At 37.5% G+C, this 24,890-nt stretch overlaps 1 protein-coding gene across 2 annotated transcripts; it reads left to right on the top strand.

The window, feature by feature from the left end:
* Positions 1-10,365: 10,365 nt before the first annotated feature.
* Positions 10,366-22,052, top strand: LOC149815112 (GTP-binding nuclear protein Ran1B-like). 2 transcript variants are annotated; one of them, XM_089988893.1, is made up of 8 exons: positions 10,366-10,513; positions 10,807-10,876; positions 11,038-11,094; positions 13,129-13,246; positions 15,292-15,381; positions 15,473-15,652; positions 15,796-15,873; positions 21,736-22,052. In XM_089988893.1, the coding sequence occupies exons 1-8, from the start codon at positions 10,511-10,513 to the stop codon at positions 21,803-21,805; spliced, it is 666 nt and encodes a 221-aa protein (XP_089845019.1). In that variant the 5' UTR covers positions 10,366-10,510; the 3' UTR covers positions 21,806-22,052. The 2 variants fall into 2 exon arrangements, with proteins under 2 accessions (XP_089845019.1, XP_089845018.1); XM_089988892.1 differs by lacking the exon at positions 10,366-10,513 and having other exon boundaries at positions 10,633-10,876.
* The last annotated feature ends 2,838 nt before the right edge of the window (positions 22,053-24,890 follow it).

Genomic DNA, 24,890 nt, shown 5'->3' with positions numbered 1-24,890 from the left:
TTACGACTTGAAGAAGGAAACCAACTAACTTACCTAAAGTATTGCACCATATGATTTTGACTAACCTAATCCCTAAACCCTAATTAAACCAAGTAAGTAAAGCTGAAAAATATTCTAAACATTTCAAATTCAGAATCTAACCTAAGCCCTAAAATGGAAATCAATTTAAACTTAAGAAGATACCACTTAGATGCTTGGATTACACTAGCCGGTTTCTATAAAAGGCAAACCCTAATTTCTAATTTTAGCCTAACAAAACTTAATAATTACCAGAATTAAAGCAAGAAATCACAATCTAATAACTAACCAAAAATTCAAAATAAAGAATTTAGCTAAGGCAGAATAAAGCAATTAAATAAATTACCTAAACTACACAATCCACGATTTTGGAATAAAGCCCTAAGCAAAAGTCAGCACCTACTAAAAAAAACATTATGCTAACCTTCAAAAGTCGACACATGTAAAGTATTTGTCCTTATATATATGCTTAGTATCAAACTAATCACATTTAAACGTATACACTCAATTTTATCTTTTAAATTTGATAATATCTTTTAGAATACCGTAATAGTTTACATTAGGCTCTCTTACATAGTCTTCACACATAACCATTGCCCCATTATTTTGAGAACTATGGTCTTAACCTCAAGACTGCATATGATGATTTTATTCACATCACAAGTTTGATAGAACTATAATTCATGCTCAAGTCCTTTTACGAGACTTCATAATTCTAGAGAAGCATCCTCATGATTCTGTAGAAACCAACTTGCGAACTTCTGGTCATATCATATTGTAGCTTCCTTAATATTATTGCCCAAGCTGTGGATTATCTATTTGTATTTTCTTAAATACGACTCACATTCAATGCAGTTGTCCAATATATATCGATGAGCTCTCGCATATTCTAAATTTGAAATTGCAACTCGTAAATCACCTCCAGCTTTCACGTGAATATTATGTGAGAATATAAACAAATTGGGTGTCCTTGCCGTGTTGGCCCTATCATCATGCAGATTTCGATGGTTAAATATAGTATCAATATCACTATGATATATTGAACAGATGGTCACATATTCTGTTGAAATATATGCCTCAACAATGAAAGCTTTTGGTCATGCTTTGTTCCTTAAAGTTCGCTTTAATCTACCAAAAAATCTCTTGATCCAATGATATTGTACTAGTCCATCAAGTTCGGCCTCACATGATAGATGAATCGCTAGGTGCACCATGATGGTAAAAAGTATGGGTGAAAATATCTTCTTCAAAATGCATGAGATTACTAAAATATTATCCTTTATCTTTGTTAAAAAATCTCTTTTCAACATCTTTGCACACAATAGTTTGAACATATCACTCACACGGATTAAAGGCATGTTGATTGCCTTTTTTAGGTATTCACAAACTGCAATAGAAAGTATGAGCTAAAAGAAGATGTGGCTATCATGACTCTTCATTCTAAAATTTTTAGCACCGTCTATGTTTATGCATCACCCAATATTATATGCATAGCCGTCGAAAAACTTTACTTCCTTCAACCAATCAAAACACTCCTTATGCTTACTTAAAAATGTGTATTGTGCATATGGTTTATTCGGTGTCACACTCCTTCTGTCTAAGTGTAGGTGACGACGTATCTTTTTGAGTTTTTAATCTTTCCACGCATTTTCATTGTCTTTTATTTTTTCTTTCACATCAAGCAATGTATAAAAGATATTCACATATGTTCTTCTCAACATACATCACATCAAAGTTTTGTCTTAGCTTCAATGATAACCAATATGGTAGTAAAAAAAATATGTTTTTTTTGTCTAATTTAGATATCGTTGGTTGTTAGCACATTCTTTTCTTTTTTTACCAACCCATACTTTTCTGAAATCAATAGAAATGTTACTTAATTGTACCTCTAATTCTCATCTAGATGATTTATTTGGTGGCCTTCTAAGCCCCACTTTACCGCCAAACTCCTTCTTTTGACGATGTCATGGGTGATCTTCTGGTAAGAATCGATGGTGTGACATATAACATGTCATTTTGCCGAACTTCAAGCTATCTAAACTTGTATTGACATTGCAAACTGGACACGTAAACTTTCCTTTCGTAGACCACCCTAATAAGTTGGCATATACTGAAAAATTATTGACAGTCAATAGTACCACTGCTCACATCTGAAATATCTCTTTAGTTGATGCGTTGTACGTGTTAATGTCTTCATCCCATAACTCTTGTAAATCTTTGATTAACGGATGCATGTAAACGTCTATTTCATTTCCAATACTACGAGTCACATGCTATATGACTGACCCATAATTTTGAATGGATTGAAATCATCGCTTGCCAAGCCAAGACAAACATTGTGAGGTTTCGTCGTGAATGATATATGTTTTTTGTCAAACTTCTTTCACACTACAAAATCTGATGGATGAATTAATATGTTCTCATTGCTTGCACGTCGGGTCTTGTGCCACCTCATATATGATGTTGTTTTTGTTGTCATGAACAAGCGTTGCAACCTCAGCTTTACGAAAAAATATTTTAACGCCTTTTGAGGAACTTTCATTCATTTTCCTTTGTGTGGTTTTCATCTTGAAGCACTAAGCCTCGTGGCCTAGTCAGCCTCATAACACGTGGTTTTCCCACACATAATCTTCTTACACAATGGAACTTCACTTAACAAACTTTTTTTTAAAGAAATCCTTTCAAACATGGTCGTCGCATATCCGATAGCCACTTACATGTATAACTGTTGCATATTGGCTAGCACCTCTAATCGAAGGGCTAAACATGCCTTGCCACTCCCACATGCAAGTGATCACTGTCATAGGGCTGAAATGTGCTTTCGCAACACTGCTGACTAAACCAACATTCAACACGGGTAATGAGGAGCATAGCAGGTCCCTTATGCATTGCCGATGCATGCCAAGCCTCCAAGTATCATTCCGAACCACATTTTCTTAATTTTGTCCATCCAAATTCAACAACGTACAAATGCCTTAGCCTCGCGTGCTATGAAACAGATAGCGATCTGATGAGCATGATGCCCTTAGCAGAACCCTACCACTAAAGGGACAAAGTCTTTTGACCCATAGTCTGAAGACTAGTTGATGATTACATGTCATAGTGAACAATACCATCAAGACTCATTCGTCAGTGCCATGCATTCACTCGTACGACCCCATGCCACACCCTGTATGGTCGGGATTACACAAAGCCATTGCCTACGTTACATGAGAGATTTGCACTACACACATATACCTCCATGCACTCCCAGTACTGCCTGTGCGATATAAGAGGTGCCTGTGCTAATAGAAGGCAACCAGTTAAAGTAAAAGGTCCCCTATATTTCGCTGGCAAGAGGAACTCAAAAATTACTTGGAGAATCATAAATTTTTCAACATTGAAATCCTTCGAATCTAACTTCACCAACACGTTCTCTATAGTCTATTTATATGGTGTATTGTCAATCTTGACACCAAACAACTCTAAATGAATGCTGGATTTTTGCCTTAAAGTTTCATGCACATGCAACAACATGAGCGTGGCATTGGGTCAAATATCCAACCGGACATCTTTTTAGAAATGGCAGACTCTACGAGACTCAACCCTACAAGGGTTACATTCAAAAGTAGGGGTGGCAATTTCTGACCCGACCCGCCAACCCGCCTCTTAGGCGGGTTCGGGTTGGGCTTAGGCCAACCCGTTTAATAAACGGGTCGACCCACGTAACCCGTTTATTAAACAGGTCGGGTTCGGGTTAGGGGTATGCCAACCCGCCAACCCGGCTGACCCGTTTAATAAACGGGTTAGGCGGGCGGGTCAACCCGTTTACCCGAACCCAACCACCCGCAACCCGTGTATGTTGCATTATCTAACCCTAATTTCCTAAAGTGAAATTAGTGAATCCATTCTTTTCTTCCTACCCAGCCGCAGCCGAGAGCCGAAGAGTCGGAGACCTCTCCTGAGTCTCCTCTGAGGCTTTAAGTCCTCTCCACCTCTCGTTGCCATCACAATTCACCACACAGGCGCACACCACCACCCTCTTCTCTCCTCCCTCTTGTTCCTCCTCTTGGTTTGGCAATGGCACCCAAGCAAAGCAAGTTCAATCCAACGTTTCATCTCTCCCGCTGAAGGCACCTCATTTTTTTTATCTTGAAGGAGGAGTTGGAATAAGTATGGGGTTTGTTCTTCCCTTTTTTTAAAGGTCTTCCCATTCCCATCGTTTGGCAGCACTGTATGGTCTATGAAATTTTGTACCAGACCCAGGTATATTACTGCTCTCTCTCTAGTGTTGGTTGAAACCTTATGACGGTAATGCTTGGGTCTTCTTATTTTTCTTCATAGTAGGCCACCAGAAATCCGGGATCACCAAGGGTCTTCATAAGACTTATCAATTTCTGTTGCATATAGGAGCCGTTTTTTTAGTGATTTTAATCGTGTGCTCTGCATACTATGATTCATGTGCACGCTGTGTTGCCAATAAATATACATTATGGGCTAAATAGATTCCAAAATATTATAAAAAGTTGCTAATGGTTTTATTTTTCTCAGCTTTTTTTATGCAATGTTTTGTCATCTTGTATATGTCCATCTTCATTTCCTAAAAATTCTTGCTTGGCCACTTGAATTGATTCAACTGTGTTTTCATCGATAATTCAAATAAACATATCCTAGTATGGCATATGGTCATGTTGATAGATGAGAATATACACATTTGCTGATATTTTGGTATCACTTCATGCTTTTTAGGTGTAGTTACCATCAAAAATTGGTGTTCAAGCTATAAGTTGGCACAAACATAAGCACATATTAGCATTTACATCTGTTCCTAATCAAATATTTGTGCACGATTTTGAAGAATCAGGTCAGTGGCATATGAAAAGTATCTTCTATGTGCTTTTCTTTTTTTCTACAATATGTTTTTCTCATTTCAGGGGTGGAATATGCATTGGGTCTACTTCTTATCCAGGGAATACAACTTCTCTAAGATCTGGGTTAGCCTCTTAAGATATATGTATCATACCTCTAACTCAACTATTAATTTTTCCCTATGTTCTTTTACTCTATTCAGGCAACATTAAATATTACTTTCAATTAGTAATGGACAACGTTGTGGATACATCTGCTGAAGGTCCAGAAGAAATTAATTTTGAGGATGTTCGTGTTACGCCATCTACAGTATTAGGTGGAGAGAGTTCTAGTACTAGACGGAAAAGAAAACTAACCTCTAATGTTTGGGAAGCATTTAAGCAACTTCCAATTGGAGAAGATGGCATAAAGAGAGCTGTATGTAAATTATGTAACAAACCCTACCAAGCAGATAGCAAGAATGGGACCGGAAATTTAAAGCGTCATATGCTTGCATGTCCAAAATTGAAAACTAAAGACATAGGTCAATTATTCCTTGCAAAATCAGAGGGAACTATGTCTTTACAAGTTTCTAAGTTTGATCAACAAAAGTATCGAGAATTGGTAACAACGATGATTCTTAAGCATGAATTGCCTTTCCAATTTGTTGATTATGATGGATTTCGTTCATTGATTACCTATGTATGTGATGAGGCCAAACATATTAGCAGAAACACAGCTAAGGCAGATGTTTTAAAGATGTATAAAAAAGAGAAAGACAAACTCAAAGATTTGTTGCAGTCTATTCCAGGAAGGATATGTTTAACATCTGATTTGTGGACATCTATAACTACTGGTGGGTATATATGTCTCACTGCACACTTTGTTGATGAAAATTCAATATTGCAAAAGAAAATTCTAAATTTTTCTGCAATGCCAACTCCACACACTGGAATAGCTATATCTGAGAAAATTTATACATTGTTGACTGAATGGGGTATAGAGAAAAAAATATTTTCGATTACACTAGACAATGCTTCTGCAGATGATGTATCTGTTGAGTTGTTGAAGAGTCAGCTTACATTGAAGGATGTATTATTATGTGATGGTGAATTCTTCCATATTCGTTGTTGTGCTCATATCCTGAATTTGATAGTTCAAGAAGGACTGAAAGAGATAGATGATTCTGTTAAAAAAGTCTGAGAGAGCATAAAATATGTGAAAGGGTCACAAGGTAGAAAACAAAAGTTTTTTGAGTGTGTTAAGCAAGTTTCTTTGAATAATAGTAAAGGATTGAGACAAGACGTCCCTACAAGATGGAATTCAACTTATTTAATGCTTGAAGGTGCTATTATATATCGTCGTGCATTTCTTCATTTACAATTGAGTGATTCAAATTACAAGCATTGTCCATCAATAGGAGAATGGGACAAAGTTGAAAAGATTTGTGACTTCTTGAAGTTGTTTTATCGCGTGACATGCTTATTTTCTGGATCTACATATTCTACATCAAATTTATATTTTCAATAAGTGTTTCTAATTCACTTAAGCATAGTCAATGGTATGTGAAGCTCAGATAGTTTTATTAAATGCATGGCAACACAGATGAATATCAAATTTGAGAAGTATTGGAAACATCACAGTATGATCTTAGCTATGGCTACTGATTTGGATCCACAATACAAGCTACAATTTGTGGAGTTCTTATATAATAAAGCAGGAGACTCTCGTGAGGTGATACAAGTTCGTGAGAAGATATTTGCTCTTTTTGATATTTATATGCAAAACAACCATAAAGCTTCAAATGTTGAATCTTCAATTCCTCTGGATAATGGTTTAGAACGTGGTTCAAATGATAACTCACTTTTTATGGTAATTACTTCTAATACATATATTTTCAATTTTTCGTTACTATATTTGTCAATGTTTTTTTTAATAATTTTTTTTTGTGTAGGAGTTTACTTTATTTTAGAACTCTGGGAGTGTGAATAAAGCACAAAAGTCACAATTAGAATTATATCTAGAAGAGCCTCAAATTGATTGGAATTCACAATTGAATGTTCTTGATTATTGGAGAACAAATAAATTTTGATATCCAGATCTTGCTCTCATGGCGTGTGATGTATTGAGTATTCCTATCTCCACAGTTGCTTCAGAATCTGCTTTTAGCATTGGTGGTAGAGTACTTGATCAAAATAGAAGCTCTTTGAAACCTGAGACAGTAGAAGCATTAATTTGCACTCGAGATTGGTTGTTTCATGCTAATGGTAATCCATAATCTTATATTTTTTTCCTTATACAAAGTATCAAATAATTTGTGGAGTTTGATTAGTGAGTTCTATGTTACTAACTATTTTATGATTTGTTACTAACTATTTTATGGTATAACAGAAAATTTAGTATTATTGGAGGAGCTGACGGAGGATATTATTGATTTGAACCCAACTGTGACCGCGAGTGCAATTGTAGAATCTGTTGAATGCTCAAATTAAAAACCAATATTTTGTAAGGTACTTGTAAAAATCTTGATACTTATGTTTTTTTTTGTTTCATATGTTGTATCTTAATAATTTAACTTACTCTTTTAATTTTTTTGTGTAGGGTCATGATCTTTGGAGGATTGAAACAATTGATAAATATGCTGGGAGATTCAGTGAGCTTTTTGAGAGAATATTCCCTTAGTCTTTTCTGGTTTCTTATTTTTATTTGTTTCGTTAATTGGTTTGGAGACTGCATTTTGGTTAGGCTTGAGGAAGCTGAAGAAAGTGAAGAGTAATGGGCAAACACTTGCAGTTAATGAGGTGTGTGTTCTTCCTTTTTTCTAATTCTCAGTTATCAAACCTTTTGCTATTCAAAATGTATTTTTGTGCATGTATCGAGTTATTGTATATGATGAACATGCAATTAAAAGATATAGTTCTGGCTAATAGTGAGTGTTTTTTTTCTGATCAATAGTGTAAGTACAAATTATTTTGATCAATTGCATTTTTTGCCTCCATACATCTGGAATAAGTTTGTTGTTTATTGGTGCCTTAGGTTTCCTAACCTCTCTTGTTGATCAGTTGCGTTTTCAGCTAATGTTGTTTTGCAATTTTTACTGATTTTTGAGCAGTTATATTTATGCACAATTACTGATTAGTTGCCAAATTCCTTTAGGTTTTCAAGTGCCTTAACAACTTGTGCTGGATTGGAAGAATTGGACTTGGGTCAGGGAATTCATGGTTGGGTAATCAAATGCAATATGGTTGTCATATTGTGATGTTATGCTCATCTTAGATTTTGCTTTCACATAAACCAGCTAATCTCGATGGAAATTTTTAGATAAATTAATTGATGTGTGACCTGCTAGATGTAAAGATAATTTAGCAATTTTATTTTCACCCAATTAGAAAAATGTGTATTACCGATGGGGCATCACCAGCGGAAATATTATTCTAATAATGAGTTTGGGTTCAAGTATTAAATGCAAAACTTTTTGGCTCAAGTTGAAATATATTCAATTTTGTGGGAAAATATATAAAAACTCTGTTCTGTTCTTGAACTTGTAATGGCATGAATCCCTCTACTCGTATAAAGAAAATTTTGGGCAGAATACAATTTGTAGTTTAAGGTTATGGATATTGCACGTACATGATGACATCTTGGGAGATTGATGTGCCAAAATTTTCTTGTATAACTGCTATGATTAGTTTAAAACCATGTCCTTTTTTTATGTGCAAAGAGGTACGGTCATTGTTTCATATATATTTTTGTACTTTCTAGTGCTTTACTTTCATGATGGTGTTTGGGTGATTCAAATTCAGAGTAGATCCAAGATGTTGTGAAAACATGTGTTGAACACATTGTATAATCCATGATAGCCTGTTGTGAATCTGTTTAGCTATCTGGTCCACCTCAGAAATGATGAGTGCTCATACAAATGAAAAATAGACTGTCATTTTCTTTTAACTTGGCCAACATGGAACAAGGTATCTCTCGACTATCATATGAGTTGCAATCTGCTTCAGGTGAAGAACGGGATAGTGGTCACAAGATTGCTGTCTCCACATGGTCAACCATGGTTGCTGGTTATGATCAAAATCGGAATACAGGAATATGTATTGAGTTGTTTCAGCAAATATCTCTAGAAGGAATGAAACCAAAAAAATATGTAACTTCAAGTGCTCTGAGTGTCATAGAATGTGAAGAACTGGGGAAAAAAATATGCAACTTCAAGTGCTCTTTTCATTTTGCTTCGTCAATTGGTAGTTTTAGACTTTAGTTTAACTCATCAGTCTGAACTGAAGGCCAATATGAATCATTAGACAGGTTACTCGGGTCGGTTATCGTGTCTACATTATCGTGTTGACTCGTTTAATAAACGGGTCCGCGTGTCGTGTAAACGGGTTACCCGTTTAATAAATGGGTCGGGTTCGTGTTTGCCACAGACGACCCGTTTAATAAACGGGTCGGGTTCGTGTTGAGGTATGCTGACCCGCCAACCCGACCCGCCAACCCGACCCGATTGCCACCCCTATTCAAAAGTAAGGTCTTTTGTGGATGTCACAAGTTTGTAACCTATCGATAGCATCCTTTGCTACAAGGTTGAAGCTGGGTGTACTTACCTGAGGGTAGTAAAATCCTGAGGGTTTTACCAAAATGCAGAGTGCTTTTTCCTTGGCTTAAAAACAGAGTATTCAATCCAACTTGTATTATCATTTCCTTTCCATGGGCCGAGCAGAGATATTAATATCCAATTTATCAGGCCTTACTCAAGCACATCCAAATAACTAGTTTTGGAATTCAGATTCGGTTTTGTCAGATCCATAAAATTTATGGATTTTATTTTTCACTAAAAATATATAAAACAGTTGGGTCAATGAAGGTCAGGTCAAATATCCAACAAAAATCCTAACTCAAGCAAGACTCACATATTACTTGGGTTGGGTTCAGGTCAACTTGAATAATATTTGTGTCAACAATTTTATGCTCGTACTAAGGAAATAGAGTTTGAGCAGAAATAGTATTTGTTACAAACCTGACCCATTGACAGCAAATCCGATGATCTGTTTTACCTTGAATCTGGACTTGGGTCTCAAGCCAAACTGAAGTACAGGTATACCAGAACCGAGAAATTGAAGCACACCCAAGTAGGGACATAAATAGGCTGCATTCAAGATAGAGGTTTTGCAAATTTTGGCTGTTTGGGATCTGATTCAAATTTGACTCTACGTATTTAACAGTTTTGGATCCGATCCGTTTGCATCCCGACACCCAAGAGAAATGAGAACCGGCTGAGTTTGCACGGCTGGTTTTCAACCGTCCGATGGATTCGTAATCGGCAAGTCTGGATCCGCAAGCGTCGATCTCAGATCCAAGCGATGAGTGGTGGACAACGGTAGTGGTGGAAGATCGGACGGTTGAAAAGATGGCGTCATTTGGACGCCAAGGACGGCTGCCTAAATTAACAATTCATCAGGAAATCAAAATTTCAATTTCCTCATATTTAAGGCCTTAAATAAGGAATGGGGGCGCAAAATCTGGGAGCTCCATTTTGCGAGGGAAAACTCTTTCCTTATTTTTCCCGTCGGCCTCATTGCAATTGCAACGCAATCTCATTCACACACGCATAGCGAGAGAAAAAGCGCGACCCACCTTCTCAAAGCACTCAAATATCCGATAAAACATGGTTTTGCTCTTGTTTCTCGTTTTCAATGACTTTTCTGCTTCCTTTTTATTTTGTTCATGTTGGTCTCTCTTTTTTTGCTTATCCATATTGATGGTGATCTGGTTTTCTTTTCTTTTCTTTGTTGGTTTTCTTTATGGTGGTCCCTGTTCTCCTCCTCTTCTCGATGTTGATGTTGCTATTCATGATGGATCTATTTCTTTTTGAGTATTCTGAAGATGTTTTGTGGGGTTTTATTTCGTTATTGTTCTTTGATTGGTTTGTGGTTCCTTTCTTTGTGGAATGCTTGCTTTCAGGCGTTGCCCAACCAACAACAGGTTGACTACCCGAACTTCAAGTTAGTCATTGTTGGTGATGGCGGGACAGGTCTGCTTGTTATGGTTTTGTGGATGGTTGTTGTTCTTATTTGTTAAACGGAGGTTTATGTTTTTTCTAAGAGACCTTTCATTCTTTGTTTCTTTTCTTATGATTGGTATGGCCTTATTGTCTGCCTTCTTTTGTTCTCCACCCTTTTGTGGTGTGTACAGGAAAGACCACTTTCGTCAAGCGGCATCTCACCGGAGAGTTTGAAAAGAAATATGAGCGTGAGTGTTGATTCTACCCAATCTGTTTGAACCTTTGTGTTTGTGCTTACACACACGCACGCACATGTATGGAGTATGATACCCGGAAGCACTTCATCATCATCATCATCATCATCATCATCATCATCAAACCTTGTCCCAACTACATGGGGCGGGCTTTGCGAGTCCTACTTCTCCATTATTTTCTATCTAGAGCTACAACTTCGGTCACTTTATAATCCTTCGTGCTACCTGTAACTGCCTCCTTCCAAGTCTGCAGTGGTCTTCCTCTTTTCCTGGTTCCAGTCTGGTGGTTTTTGCCTTGAGTCATTTAGCTACTAATGTCAAACTTATAAAGTATGACTCCGGTTCTTTTTGTTGGATTTGGTAGGCATGTAGCAGATTAGATGGTTGGTCATATGTGGTTGGGAGTTTTCAAGCTGAACCAGAATGGCTATGGAAAAATTTCATTCTAACTAGGCACTTCTATGTGTAAAATTTAGTTCTGATAAGGGTATGGTGTCCTACTTAGGGAGTCTCCCAGCCAGAGTTGGAGTCTAGATGTGTTAATTCTAGATTCTATTTGTCAGATTCAGTTATATATAGATTTTAATTAGACACATCCTAAATCCGGTAACGACATTTCAAGTAGTGGCTATCTTAGGGGTGGTTTTGATCTAAGGTGGGAAAACACAATCTTCAGGCCCTAGAATCCCTGCTACAAAGTTGTTGTAAGAATTTCGTATTTAAGCTGGTATTACATATCTGTCTCCCTCGACAGAGAGACACAAAGTACTACCATATTTAGAATGCTGGTTCTACCTTGTTCTGCCCGTTGATATCAAATCATTCTCGAATCTTTCAACCAAGACAATAATTTTTCTTTGCAATTTTGATTTCAACAGAAAACGTGGAACTAGGATTTGAAAATTATTTCTCGAATGTCATCCATCAACATTTAGATGGATTTATACCAGGAGAGGGAAATAAAATGTGCCATTTCTTATGATAAATATTAAACTCAATGACTGAAACCTGAACTCCAGTAGATCTAAACTAAAGGGACTTTAGTCAATTGTTTGTTACTCAAAAAATTTATGCATTCATGATTGGTTTAGAAAGATTCGTTGCAAAAGTGAAAAACCATAAACCACAAAAAAAAATCTTGTGAAACTAATCTTTGTCAACAATTCAAAAACTAAAGTTATTATCATTTTGAAGTATATCTCAGAATCCAAAGGCAGATAAATAACTCAATAGAACAAGTAGAGACACATACTCACTTTAAACACCAAATAAAATCCCTGAGTTAACAAAACCACAGTGAAAAATAAGAAAGCAAGTCTGAAATTGTAAATATCAAAGTGAGGATTTTAATAAACTCTTCAAGCATTGAACTTCTATGAAAAACTAAGTTAAGACTGATAAAGGTCATAATCAGTTGAATTGATAAAGGTAACCTTAGAAAATTATAAAAAATGGGAAAATTTTCCACAGTTTTGTTCTTGTCAGCAAAAAACTATTGGGCCTTTTATTTCAATATGCTTTAATATGTGCACAAATGTGTAGAAATCATAAATAATGCTAACAGAGAAACCACTCTGCTGGGGGGACGTTGACAATGATAGATGAAAGCTAAGGGAGTGAATGGGATTAGATAACTGCAGTAGACTTAGCCATAAACAATGGATACAAGGCACAGTGTGTATCGATTCATGCAGTGCTATAGCTAACACATTAAGTATCCCTTTTGAGTACATTCACAGGAAGTTATTTTTGTGGTTTACATATGATGTATGGATGGTTAAGTCAGGCCTTCTTAGCTTATGGGTCTTAGTTTTGAATGTCGTCAAAGGCTATCCTTGTCTACAAAAAAGAAGAATAAAGAAATTGTGCATATTCATGTGAAGTTTGGTCATAGCACTAAAAATGGAAGCTCCCGTTAAATAAAGGTTAAAGGAAGGACAATAGATAGGTATAACAAGAGCAGATTTAGTACAGAAACACACACAATGTGAATTACTTGAACTAATGGTGTATCACTTTTTTTTGCAGCAACAATTGGTGTGGAAGTTCATCCCTTGGATTTTTTTACCAATTGTGGTAAAATCAGGTTTTATTGCTGGGACACTGCAGGTCAAGAAAAGTTTGGTGGCCTTCGAGATGGATACTAGTGAGTAATGGGCATCTGTTTCTACTTTTAATCTTTTAAGTTGATGAGAACTGTCAATCTATTGAATGCATGTTGAATTCTTTGTGTTGTGGATGTTCTTCAACTTAAGTTACAAATGTATGCTTGTTGTTGTATTATGTCATTCATACAGATATTGGATATTAAGGTTTAGTACAACATGCGAGAGTGGACTTCTTGCAACAAGTGTGCTTCCAAAGTTTCTAGTCTTAAAATTTTAGAACGTATAAGGTAATTTGGATTGACTTTCTAAAAGAAAGGCAATAAATTGTCTTTGTTAGAATATTTCCGTAATAGATCTGTTTTTGGAAATCAAAATTGTGAAATTTCAAAATCTGTTTTCTCTTTTCTAAGAATTATTGAGTTTTTAAGACACATTGCTTCTTGATATTTGGTAAAATTGCTGCAGCAGTAGCATTTGGAATTATAGATACTCTGTGCGTGCATGCATGCATGTATGTGTATAACATTTGTTAATTTGGATGCTGAAGTAATCTAGTGCTATGTCAAAAAATATTGCTGACTAGTGATTAAATCAAATATATTTTCCGTGGCCGATATATCACAGAAAAATGAATATTTTTGACATAACAATAGACTTGTGAAATAAGTAACTGAGAAACCTTTCAAAAGGTTGTCACTGTGCATCCCTTGACTTTAAGATCAACGCTATGTAATAATGGTATAACGGCAGACAAACTTCATTACTGAATTTGACCTCTGTTAGATCTGGATTTTATTTTTATGACTGCTTGGATTTGGCTGGAGTGACTTCATATCCGGCTCTGATTCCTATTCCAATTAAAGGAAATGTGATTATTCAAATTTGGTATTGCCTACATGGGAACCAGATACCAACCCACTTGCCTCCCTGGTTGATTAGACGGTGATAAGGTGATTGTTGTCCTCTTCCTGCTCGTGGTGGCCAGAATACTGTCCTATGCCCTCTCTCTTTCTCTCAAGGAAAAGAGAGAGGGTTCACTGGTTGTGACTGGCAACCACACCTCTCTATCTCAGAGAAAGGAGAAAGGGGAATTCATGGGGGAAGCCCTCTTCCCTCCTATTTCCCAAGAAAAAAAATGAAAAGGGGTTTGACAGTTGGCAACAACTTCCCTATTTCTCATAATAAAGAAGAAATATAGGAAAAGGGTTGTTGGCAGGTTGACCCCCTTCTCTTTCTTAGAGAAAGGAGGAAGGGAAAAGGGGCTCTCCAGCTGGCAACACCTGTCACCCCTTTACTATCAGTGATGTTTAAGTCTTTAGAAGTTGAACTAGTATGCGTTTTTTATTTTTATTTTGTCATTCTTTTATATATTTTCTTATTTTTTTAAAAGTTGCCAAGATTTTACCTAGATTTTTTTTCTAAAATATCTTAACATTTTCCCTTGTTGAGAAATTCCAGAGAACGATATTTGTGACTATGGTTCCTACAGCATTTCAAGCATTATCTGCAATTTCTGTTAACTTGTTCCATTATTTCCTTCCACGAATTCTGAACAGTTTGATCTTACAAGCATTTTAATGAACTTGTAGATATGCTCAAGCATGTGTTGTAATTACTGTTGGCTTGCATGAACTATCAGCATATTTTAATTGTTATGCTTCTGCCTTTTTCTTCTGTCATCTTAAGCTTTGAGGTCACCCCTTCCAGAATTGTGCAGTCTCTAAAGATTGATGATTTAATCATTTTGCATTATAGAAAAGCTAATTAACTTCACTGCTCCCATGTTAATGTTTCTCCTGCTGGTGAGTACTATGTGTAGTTGCTTTACAACTATCTAGTAATGGTTCTAGGAAATTCCCTATTTATAGTCTTCCAGCTTTCCTCTCATACATAAGAACTTCATTTTCATTGATATCATACTTTATCTTATCTGTAGTAGACGAAGTTGATGAGAACAAGCACCGTCTCTTAAGTACAGTCTGGAAAACATTTTTTGCAAGAGCTCAATGGTTCATTTTCTGTAGACGTAAAGGACATGGATATTTTGGTTGCTGACCCAATCTTTGCCTTTCTTAATGTGCAGCATTCATGGACAATGTGCAATTATCATGTTTGATGTAACTGCCAGACTAACATACAAGAATGTTCCAACTTGGCATAGAGATCTCTGTAGGTGAGTGCGAGAAATCGTGCAATGCAACCACCCGAACCCATGTGCATACCGGTGAATGAATGATAAACTAATTCTACTCTGATCTTGTCAGGGTGTGTGAAAACATTCCCATTGTTTTATGTGGTAACAAGGTCGATGTCAAGAACAGGCAGGTAAAAGCAAAGCAAGTGACTTTCCACAGGAAGAAGAACCTTCAATACTATGAGATCTCCGCAAAAAGCAATTACAATTTTGAGAAGCCTTTCCTCTATCTTGCTAGAAAGCTTGCTGGGTACTGAAAATGAAATGAATTCAAGTTTCCCTTTTATCTTTCTATATAAATAATGTCCATGCTATTTTTATTTTTAATTTTGTTTGTGCAATTCTTGAGAATGGTTGCTTCAATTGCGTGCCCTTACCATGAGGTCTTGACAGGGATCCTAATCTTCACTTTGTTGAGTCGCCTGCGCTTGCCCCCCCTGAAGTTGAAATCGACCTAGCTGCACAAAGAGAGTAAGTCTTTTCTATTTTTCACTCTTGCGGAAGACATTTTTATAGATATAATTTATTATCTAAGGTGTGTGTGTGTGTGTGTGTGTGTGTGTGTGTGTGTGTGTGTAGTTTTCCAATGAAGGAGCCTGTGAAACTATTCATTTTATGTCAAGCATCCCTTGCCGAAGCCTTGTGATTTCATACCAACACTTTAGTAGTGTTTGATCCACAAAAATAAAACCAGAAACCAATGAAAAGCAGTGTTCATTAGATATGACATCATGCCAACATAAGCAAATATTATCCTTATATATTTTGGAAAATTATTGCAACTTGCAAAAATAAAACAATAAAGATTGAAATTTTAAAAGGTGAATGCTTCTACTTTTGCCAACGGCTTTTAACATGTAATCAGTTGAAAAAAAGTGCTAATATTTGTGGCTATAACTATATCTATGCCAGGGTGTGTGAGGGTGTATATGTGTTCTATTGAGTACTCCATGTTTGTGTTCCAGAACTACATCCACATTTGTGTCAAGGTAACACATGTTAGAAGGCATCTATGTCCGATCTGTATCCAGATCCACTAGATCTATTTCCAGATCCAACTCTTTTACAAGCATCAAATCTGAGCTCATGGATGGTTGATGGTTCAGCATGGTCAAAATAGTAGGAATCGACCCTTGGGTCGTATTTTTTCGACGTAAAAATATGATTTTGTTGAGGGATGAAAAGTCGGTACATTGTAGGCTGTTGATTTTTCTACCCCCAAAAGATCTGGCATGCATGTCAGAAAAACATGATCCAAGGGCTATTATGTCAATCACATCTGGAGGGTCCAACAACAACAACAACTATGCCTTCATCCCAAAACAATTGGGGTCAGCGATATGAACCAACAAAGAAAATCATTATGGGTATTCTACATGAATCCTTCTCCTCCATTCATTTCTATCCAATGCCATGTCCTCAGTGAGGTTCAAAGCATTCATATTCTTTCTTATCGCCTCCATCCATGTCTTCCTAGGCCTACCCCGACCTCTTTTAACTAATATATTTTCCCATTTCTCCATCCTTCTAACTCGAGCATCTTTAGGCCTTCGTCGAATATATCCAAACCACCGTAAACGATTCTCTCTCATCTTATTTTCAATGGGTGCAACGCCTACCTTCTTACGTATCTCCTCGTTCTGAATCTTATCTTTTATTGTATTTCCACACATCCATCTCAGCATACGCATCTCAGCTACACTCATTTTTTGAATATGATGTCTCTTGGCAGCCCAACATTCTGTACTATATAGTAAAGCGGGCCTAATAGTCGTCTTATAAAACTTTCCCTTCAACCGCAATGGCATTCTACGATCGCACAACACTCCAGTTGCACTCTTCCATTTCATCCACCCAACTTTTATCCTATGATTTACATCTCCATCAATTTCTCCATACTTTTGAATGATAGAACCCAAATATTTGAAAGAATCATCCACTGGTATTTCGTGCTCACCAAGCTTCACTACACTCCCATCACTACTTCGTTGCTTACTAAATCGGCATTTCATGTATTCTGTCTTACTCTTACTCAACTTAAAACCTCTTGCTTCCAATGTCTCTCTCCATAATTCTAACTTAGCATTAACCCCAGCTCTAGACTCATCAATCAAAACAATATCATCAGCAAACAACATACACCACGGCACATTTTCTTGAATTGATCTCGTAAGCTCATCCATCACTATAGCAAATAGGAAAGGGCTTAAAGCAGATCTTTGATGTAATCCAACCGTTATAGGAAAATTGGTTGTCACCCCTCCACAAGTGCGGACATTGGTTACTACTCCTTCATACATATCTTTAATTATACTAATGTACTTGAGAGAAACACCTTTCTTCATCATTGTCCACCAGAGAACGTCCCTAGGTACTCTATCGTAAGCCTTCTCCAAATCAATAAAAACCATATGCAAATCTTTGTTCCTCTCTCTATTTCTCTCAATAAGTCTTCTAAGAAGATGTATAGCTTCCATAGTTGATCTTCCAGGCATAAAACCAAATTGATTCTCCGATATCATGACAACCTTCCTCAATCTAGACTCAATCACCCTCTCCCAAAGTTTCATAGTATGACTCATGAGTTTTATATCACGATAGTTTGTGCAATCTTGTATATCACCCTTATTCTTATATAGAGGCACCAAAGTACTCTTCCTCCACTCATTAGACATCTTATTTGTCCGCCAAATCTTGTTAAAAAGATTTGTCAACCATTCTAAACCTTTCTTTCTCAAGCATTTCCAAGCCTCGATAGGTATACCATCTGGGCCAACTGCCCTTCTTGATTTCATTTTCTTCAAAGCCTCTGCAATTTCTTTCTTTTGAATCTTGCGCATGAAGTCACGATTCATCTCATGAAAAGGAATGGAGAAGTCTCCAAGATCTTGAGCATGACTTTCATTAAATAATTTATCAAAATAATCTTTCCATCTCTTCTTAATCTCCTCATCTTTGACTAAAACCCTGTGCATTTCATCTTTGATACATCTAACCATACCCAGATCCCTCGATTTCCTATCTCTCATCTTTGCAAGCCTATAAATATCTTTCTTGCCTTCTTTGGTATCCAACTTGTCATAAACCTCCTTATATACCTTATACCTCGCGTTCCAAACTACTTTTTTAGCTTCCTTCTTTGCTATCATATACTTCTCCAAATTCTCATTATCACGACTCTTACTTAGATTTTTATAACACTTTCTTTTAACTTTAATAGCTAATTTGACATCCTCGTTCCACCATGATGTATCCTTACCTAGAGGTGCACCGCCTTTAGACTCACCCAATACCTCCTTAGTCACCTTTCTCATGCCACCCGCTATCTTATTCCACATTGATTCTGAATCCTCCTCGAGACACCAATCAGCTTCCTTAACTACTTGCTCTACAAACATTCCTTACTTAGTTCCTTTCAGTGCCCACCACTTAATTCTAGGATCTATCCTATGTCTATCCCTTTTGCGACATTTTCTAATTCTAAGATCTAAAATTAAAACTCTATGTTGTGTAGCTACACTTTCTCCCGATATAACCTTACAATCGATGCAACAACCCCCATCTCTCTTTCTAAGTAGGAAAAAATCTATTTGACTCGTATTAACCCCACTTTTAAATGTTACTAGGTGCGACTCCCTCTTCCTAAACCAACTGTTTGCTAAGATCATATCATAGGACAAACCAAAATCTAAAATCCTTTCTCCACTTTCGTTTTTTTCTCCTATACCATAGCCTCCATGAATACTCTCAAATCCTTCCCTACTAATGCCTACATGCCCATTAAGGTCATCGCCGATGAAAAGCTTTTCTCCATAAGATATCCCTTGTACTACTCCATCTAAATCTTTCCAAAATTGACGTTTAATGGAATCATCTAAACCTACTTGAGGTGCATAAACACTAATAATATTAATAGTATCCGAACCTAATACTAATTTAATAAGTAAAATCCTATCACCCTTCCTACGGACCTCAACTACATTATCTATAAACTCACGACTCATAACAATCCCTACTCCATTCCTATTTATTCCTGTATACCAAATCTTATATCCCAAGGTTTTATCACTTTTGCTTTCTCACCTACCCATTTGGTTTCTTGTAGACATAAAATATCAATCTTTCTCCTACACATAACATCTACTAACTCTACCAACTTACCAGTTAAAGATCCTATGTTCTAAGTGGCTAACCTAATTTTATGGTCTTGGACTAACTTCTTTACCCCCACCCGTCCAACAAAGTGAGGGAACCCTTGCCTATTTGACACCACACCCGGGCGCCGGTGTGACGCGTTGCTTCTGGGCGACGACCTAACAACCCTTGCCCAGTTATCACTGCCTCTGGGCCTATAGAGTACATCGCGTCCCTCAGTAGGGAACGCCCCAACAAAATTCTCATATTGGTTCATATTCATAGGGTATGACTAAGTTTTTAAGCTGGCTGTCACAGGCCTACCGCAACCCTCCTTTTTTATCCGGGCTTGGGACCAGCAATGTATAACTAAACAGTTATACACAGGCGGAGTTAATACAGTTTTTTCCTAAGTGGTTCCTTACCTACGAGGGTAACAAACATTATCCCCAGCCTTTCACAGAAAATTCATAATATATATTATAAATAGAGCATATTAAAAAAAAGATGCTTTCACACAAACATGATATGTATGTATTAACAGAATACATATATAATAATTATATAATTATACAAACAGAAGTCACAGAATATATATTTTCTCTCTCAGCCAAAGTGGAAGAAGAGAAGTGGGGAAGGGGCGAAGGGAGAGGAGGGGAGGAAGAAGAGGACAAGAAGCAAGCAGAGAGAGAGAGAGAGAGAGAGAGAGAGAGAGAGAGAGAGAGAGAGAGAGAGAGAGAGGGTTTTAAATCTCCATTCGTACCTTTTTTTTAAAATAAAATTAAAAAATGGCTAAACTGCCCTCAAGGCTAGGGCAGTTTACTTGCCCAACTAGGCACCCAGTTGGCAAAATTGATACCCTCAGGATCCTCACCTAGGAATCTCTAGGCCTAGGTATTTTAACCACACACACACACACACATATATATATATATATATAATGTTTATTTTTATGTAATGTATGGAAGACCAAAGTTGAAGAGTGTTGGTTTGCAAAAGTATATGCTTCCAGATGAGAAAAGAAGTCAAGTATAAGATCAAGAGCGTAGATGCCTATGAATGTTTTGCCTTCACACTTTAAGTTGAAAATTGGACTGTGCAGAAGAGTAGGTGTCCATATCACTGTGGCAGTTGCTACACACGCCATATTGTTACTTATGACCCTTGACGTATACCTTGTCGGTAGGGTCAAGAGTCTGGTAGAGTGAACCCTGCACCACATAGGGTTTGTCCCAAAGTGGGTGACTCCATGCAGATTGTATTGGGTTAGGGTTAGTTGAAGTATAGTTGTATGGGTTGTAATCGAATGGATCTGTGGAGTCTAATTGGGGTTAGTATTAATATTGAGGCCCTTGTGATGAGATACTTATGCTTGGAGAAACATTAGTGGAGGCTCACCAGCTCTAAGGGTGTTTGGAGGTCTCTTCTCGTGAAAGTGAAGCAACTCTCTCTCTCTCTCTCGTTGTGACCTTGGAGTTGTAAAGCAGCTGCCTGGCAAAAGCTTCAAGTAACATAGTCTCTCTCTCTCTCTCTCTCTGTGTGTGTGTGTGTGTGACCTCGGGATTGTAAAACAGCTGCCTGGCAAATGCTCCAAGTGACAACCTTCAACTATATTGGAAGCATTTCATACTGTCAGATCATGCCAGGTTCTAATGCGAACATTATAGGCTTTGCGAATATAACTTGAAGAACCATATGCCAGTGCCTTGGCAGGGTGTGTGAAGTTGAGTTAACATATGCATATAAACAGAAGATTGCTTTCTTGCACACACACATGGAAATAAAAACGTTGGGTGTTTGGACTATTGGTTACAAGTAGTTACAGAATTTTGTGCCTAAATTTTCATCAATTTACTTGGATGAAACATGATTCCCTGCACCTAATGAGTTCTCAAGCTATGGTAAGTCTGCTTCATAGGCTTAATCTGTTGGGCTGCTGTTCTGTTGCTGCATATAATTAATCTAGTTATCAGTCTGACTTCTGGCGAACTATGCCTGGGCTGCTTTCATTTGTGGCCCAGCGTGTGCATTATTCTAAGATTTGTTGTGGGGTTTTGCTGTATTGGACTTTTTGATGCATCACTTTGATAACTATTTTCATCATGCATTTATTTTGAATGATTGGCTTGCTTGGAACTTTTGGCCTGTTTCAGCTATGACTGTTATGTTTCAAAATGCTTACCGGGCTTCATGTTTCAGGCAAGAAGCTCAGTTGTCTGCAGCTGCAGCACAGCCTCTTCCAGATGATGATGATGATTTAATTGAGTAGCTCATTGTGGTGCAGCAATCATGTCAATCTCAAAGCTAGTTTTTTTCATCGGATAGATATGTCCATGGAATGTTGCTGTGTTTTCTTGACATGAACTTCATTTGGATCTTTATTCTTGTGGTTGCTCGCTAGACCCATGTTCATTGTAGGGACTTGAGTACTTTGTGTCTAGCATGGTCTATAAAATTTTGACAGTTTGTGTGGTTACATTATCCCATGTGAAAGGAAAGCAGGATGGACGTGGCAAGGGGGAATCACAGAGCTTTGCTTTTTTTTTTTCTTTTTCCAGGTTACGCCAAGGGGAAAACCCCCTATCATTGTCTGGACATTGGCATGCCTTTGATTGTTTAAACTGTTGATGTTTCCCCCTGCTCTCCAGGGAATACACCCAGCTTCAACTTTGCAGCAAGGGCCATGCCCTCATGGATTTTGAAGCGTGGTCATTCCATTTTAGGTGATAAAGATGGTTGCTGTAGCTAGGAACGCAGTGCCCTTTTGGGCAGAGAAGTTCCAAGTCAAGCAGCTAATTAACCTTACCTCATGCCAAATGATTATAATGGCGTTCATGGTCTTTCCAGTTAACACATTCCTCCTAGATGTGATGCTTGACCAAGCATGTTGGAGAATTGCATCTTTGAATTAGGCTCTGTTTGGAAACTGGCAGCTGTGATTGGAGTTTATGCATTTAGTAGATACATGGTCAAGCTTCCTCGGTGGTGGGTGTTTGAAAATTGGTAGCTGGAATGGGAATTCATGCATTTTGGAGGAAGCTACAGAATCCAGGAGTTGACAGCTACCACGTTTCCATATTCCAAAGGCCCTGTTTGGAAACTAGATGTTCCAGAGTGGGAAGCGGAAGTCGTTTGGGATGGATGCAGTTGTAGGAAATGATGAAACCGGGGAGGTATTTGACACCTCGAGTTCTAAATTTCACTTCCTACCTAGATAAGGTGATAGTTGTTAAATATTACACCAGTTTCCTGGCGACCTTTCCCAATGCTCCTCGAATATTAATTTCAGCTGCACAAGTGGAAGTGGTAAATCCTCAGTTGAACCGTTTCTCTTATTCCAAACAACCAAGTGGATTTGCTAAAAGTACAATTTTTAGGCGTTCTGTAACTGCATCCTAGCTACCACCGACTGACGGTTTCCAACCGAGAGGGACCTTTTGTTTGAAACCCACATATCCTCCTCTTGTAGTCATATTCAAAGACTTCATACACGCATTTTCTTTTGTCAACTGCATGGATATCGATCAATGTTGAGTTGTTTCCAGCCTCATTGTTTGATGTGCTTGGTTTGCGTCGCATTTCCCTGGATCTTGACCTGTATCTGTTCAGAGCCAGGTTGGACATGATAGCATTCAGATCCAATTCAGTTCCATCCAATTAAGAACTGCATAAGAGAAGACAAGACACAAAAGTTGGAGTATCCTTGTGAGACAAATGGTGATATGTGTTATGGAAACAAAGATCTGGCGCAACTGGGTCCAAAATCTACACCTGTTTACTTTATTCGGTTACGGACTTTCAACCAACAGGGATCCAACCCGGTGACAGTCCTATTGGGACATCACCATAGTGACAAATATTGTTGTTTTTTTTGAAAAAGAGAAAGACGGAAAGAAGGGTCTGTATTATTATTATTTTTTTGTAAAACTGTTCTATTTTTAATGGATTCTATTGCCAATATTTCATCGATATATAAAACTGCAAGAAAAATGAAAATTTTCAATTTTCTTATGAGAAAAATGTTGACGTTATTTTCCCTGTTTTATGCTTTTGCCACTATGGACATCATATGGTATCTAATAGGAGGGGAATCTTACTTGAGATAATATATACTGTACATGCAGTTACAACTTCACATGATATATTACTAATCAAGTATTGATCCAAATCAGTTTTGTGGTCACTGGTTGGGACTTGACTTTGCCACCCAATGTTTGATGTGGAAATTTTCTTTTGAATAGAGAATCACTTTTATGCTAGCTCTCTATGGCACGCTTTAATGTCATGTTCAGTTTCTGGCGTTTAGATCACCTAAGAATGAATATGGCTCTAGGTCACCGAGCTGCAACCCTATTCGATTAAATCATGACCAACTATGTCACATGGATAAGGCTGTGGATACCGGGACACGGCCATTTTTATGAAGTTTCTAATATGACTAGTATATAAGGAGACACGATACACAGGCAAAAATGGAGTATTTCTATGACATATGACCAAACTCAAAGGATCTATAGAAATTAAGAATAAGGGTGTATTTGAATTGGGCATGAGCAGGGTTACTATCTGCAGGTGTCCTTTTTTTTCTTCTTCCGGATAACGAGTTATCGGAAAAAATCACTATTGTGGTTCAAATGTCCCTTTACGGACTGAGGTGCCACTCTGGTTGTGTCACTGTTACAGTGTCCATAGAGTAAAACTCCACTAATACTCTCTCTTGCTCACAGTGTTGGACATATCAGATCCAACCATGAGTGACCCGATTTGACACAAGGCACTCTTAATGAATTAGCGAGGAAGGGGTTACATGAACGTGAAGGGTTCACATTCAATATGGCATGTGAAGGGCCACGATGAGCCTAGGCTATCAAGTCCTGGTGAGCAGTACTCTAAACCCAAATGAGAGAAAGAGAACATCTTGGTTGCCCTCATCAAGCAACCATGCCTCAATTTATAGGGGGGGGGGTACATGCATGACATTTATGTACGTGAACCCTTCATATACCATATTGAATGTGAACCCTTTACATTTACTTAACCTCCCTCCCTACTAATGCCTTCATTAAGAGTGCCTTATGTCAAACCGAGTAACTCATGGTTAGACCCGATCCGAAATGTCCAACACTGCTGATAATTTCTTGTTAGCTTAGGTCTCACAGCAACGGATGCACACCCTAAGCATTGAACTTGTGACCTCTTTCAACTTGAACACTTTAAGCCTACTCTTAATGAAGCTGCAGCATCCGAGTGGGAAAGGATCTGACACTCAGCTAACAGGACACCAGACAGGCTATTGTGCAATTTTTCATTAAGAGTAGAGAACAATAGGACACAACATGGCTGGAAGTTGCGAG

The sequence above is a fragment of the Nuphar pumila genome, chromosome 15 (assembly GCF_984573655.1).
Source record: "Nuphar pumila chromosome 15, dmNupPumi1.hap1.1, whole genome shotgun sequence".
In the NCBI taxonomy this organism is placed as follows: Eukaryota; Viridiplantae; Streptophyta; class Magnoliopsida; order Nymphaeales; family Nymphaeaceae; genus Nuphar; species Nuphar pumila.
The sequence above is the reverse complement of the archived record's forward strand: the minus strand, read 5'-3'. Positions and strand labels throughout refer to the sequence as shown.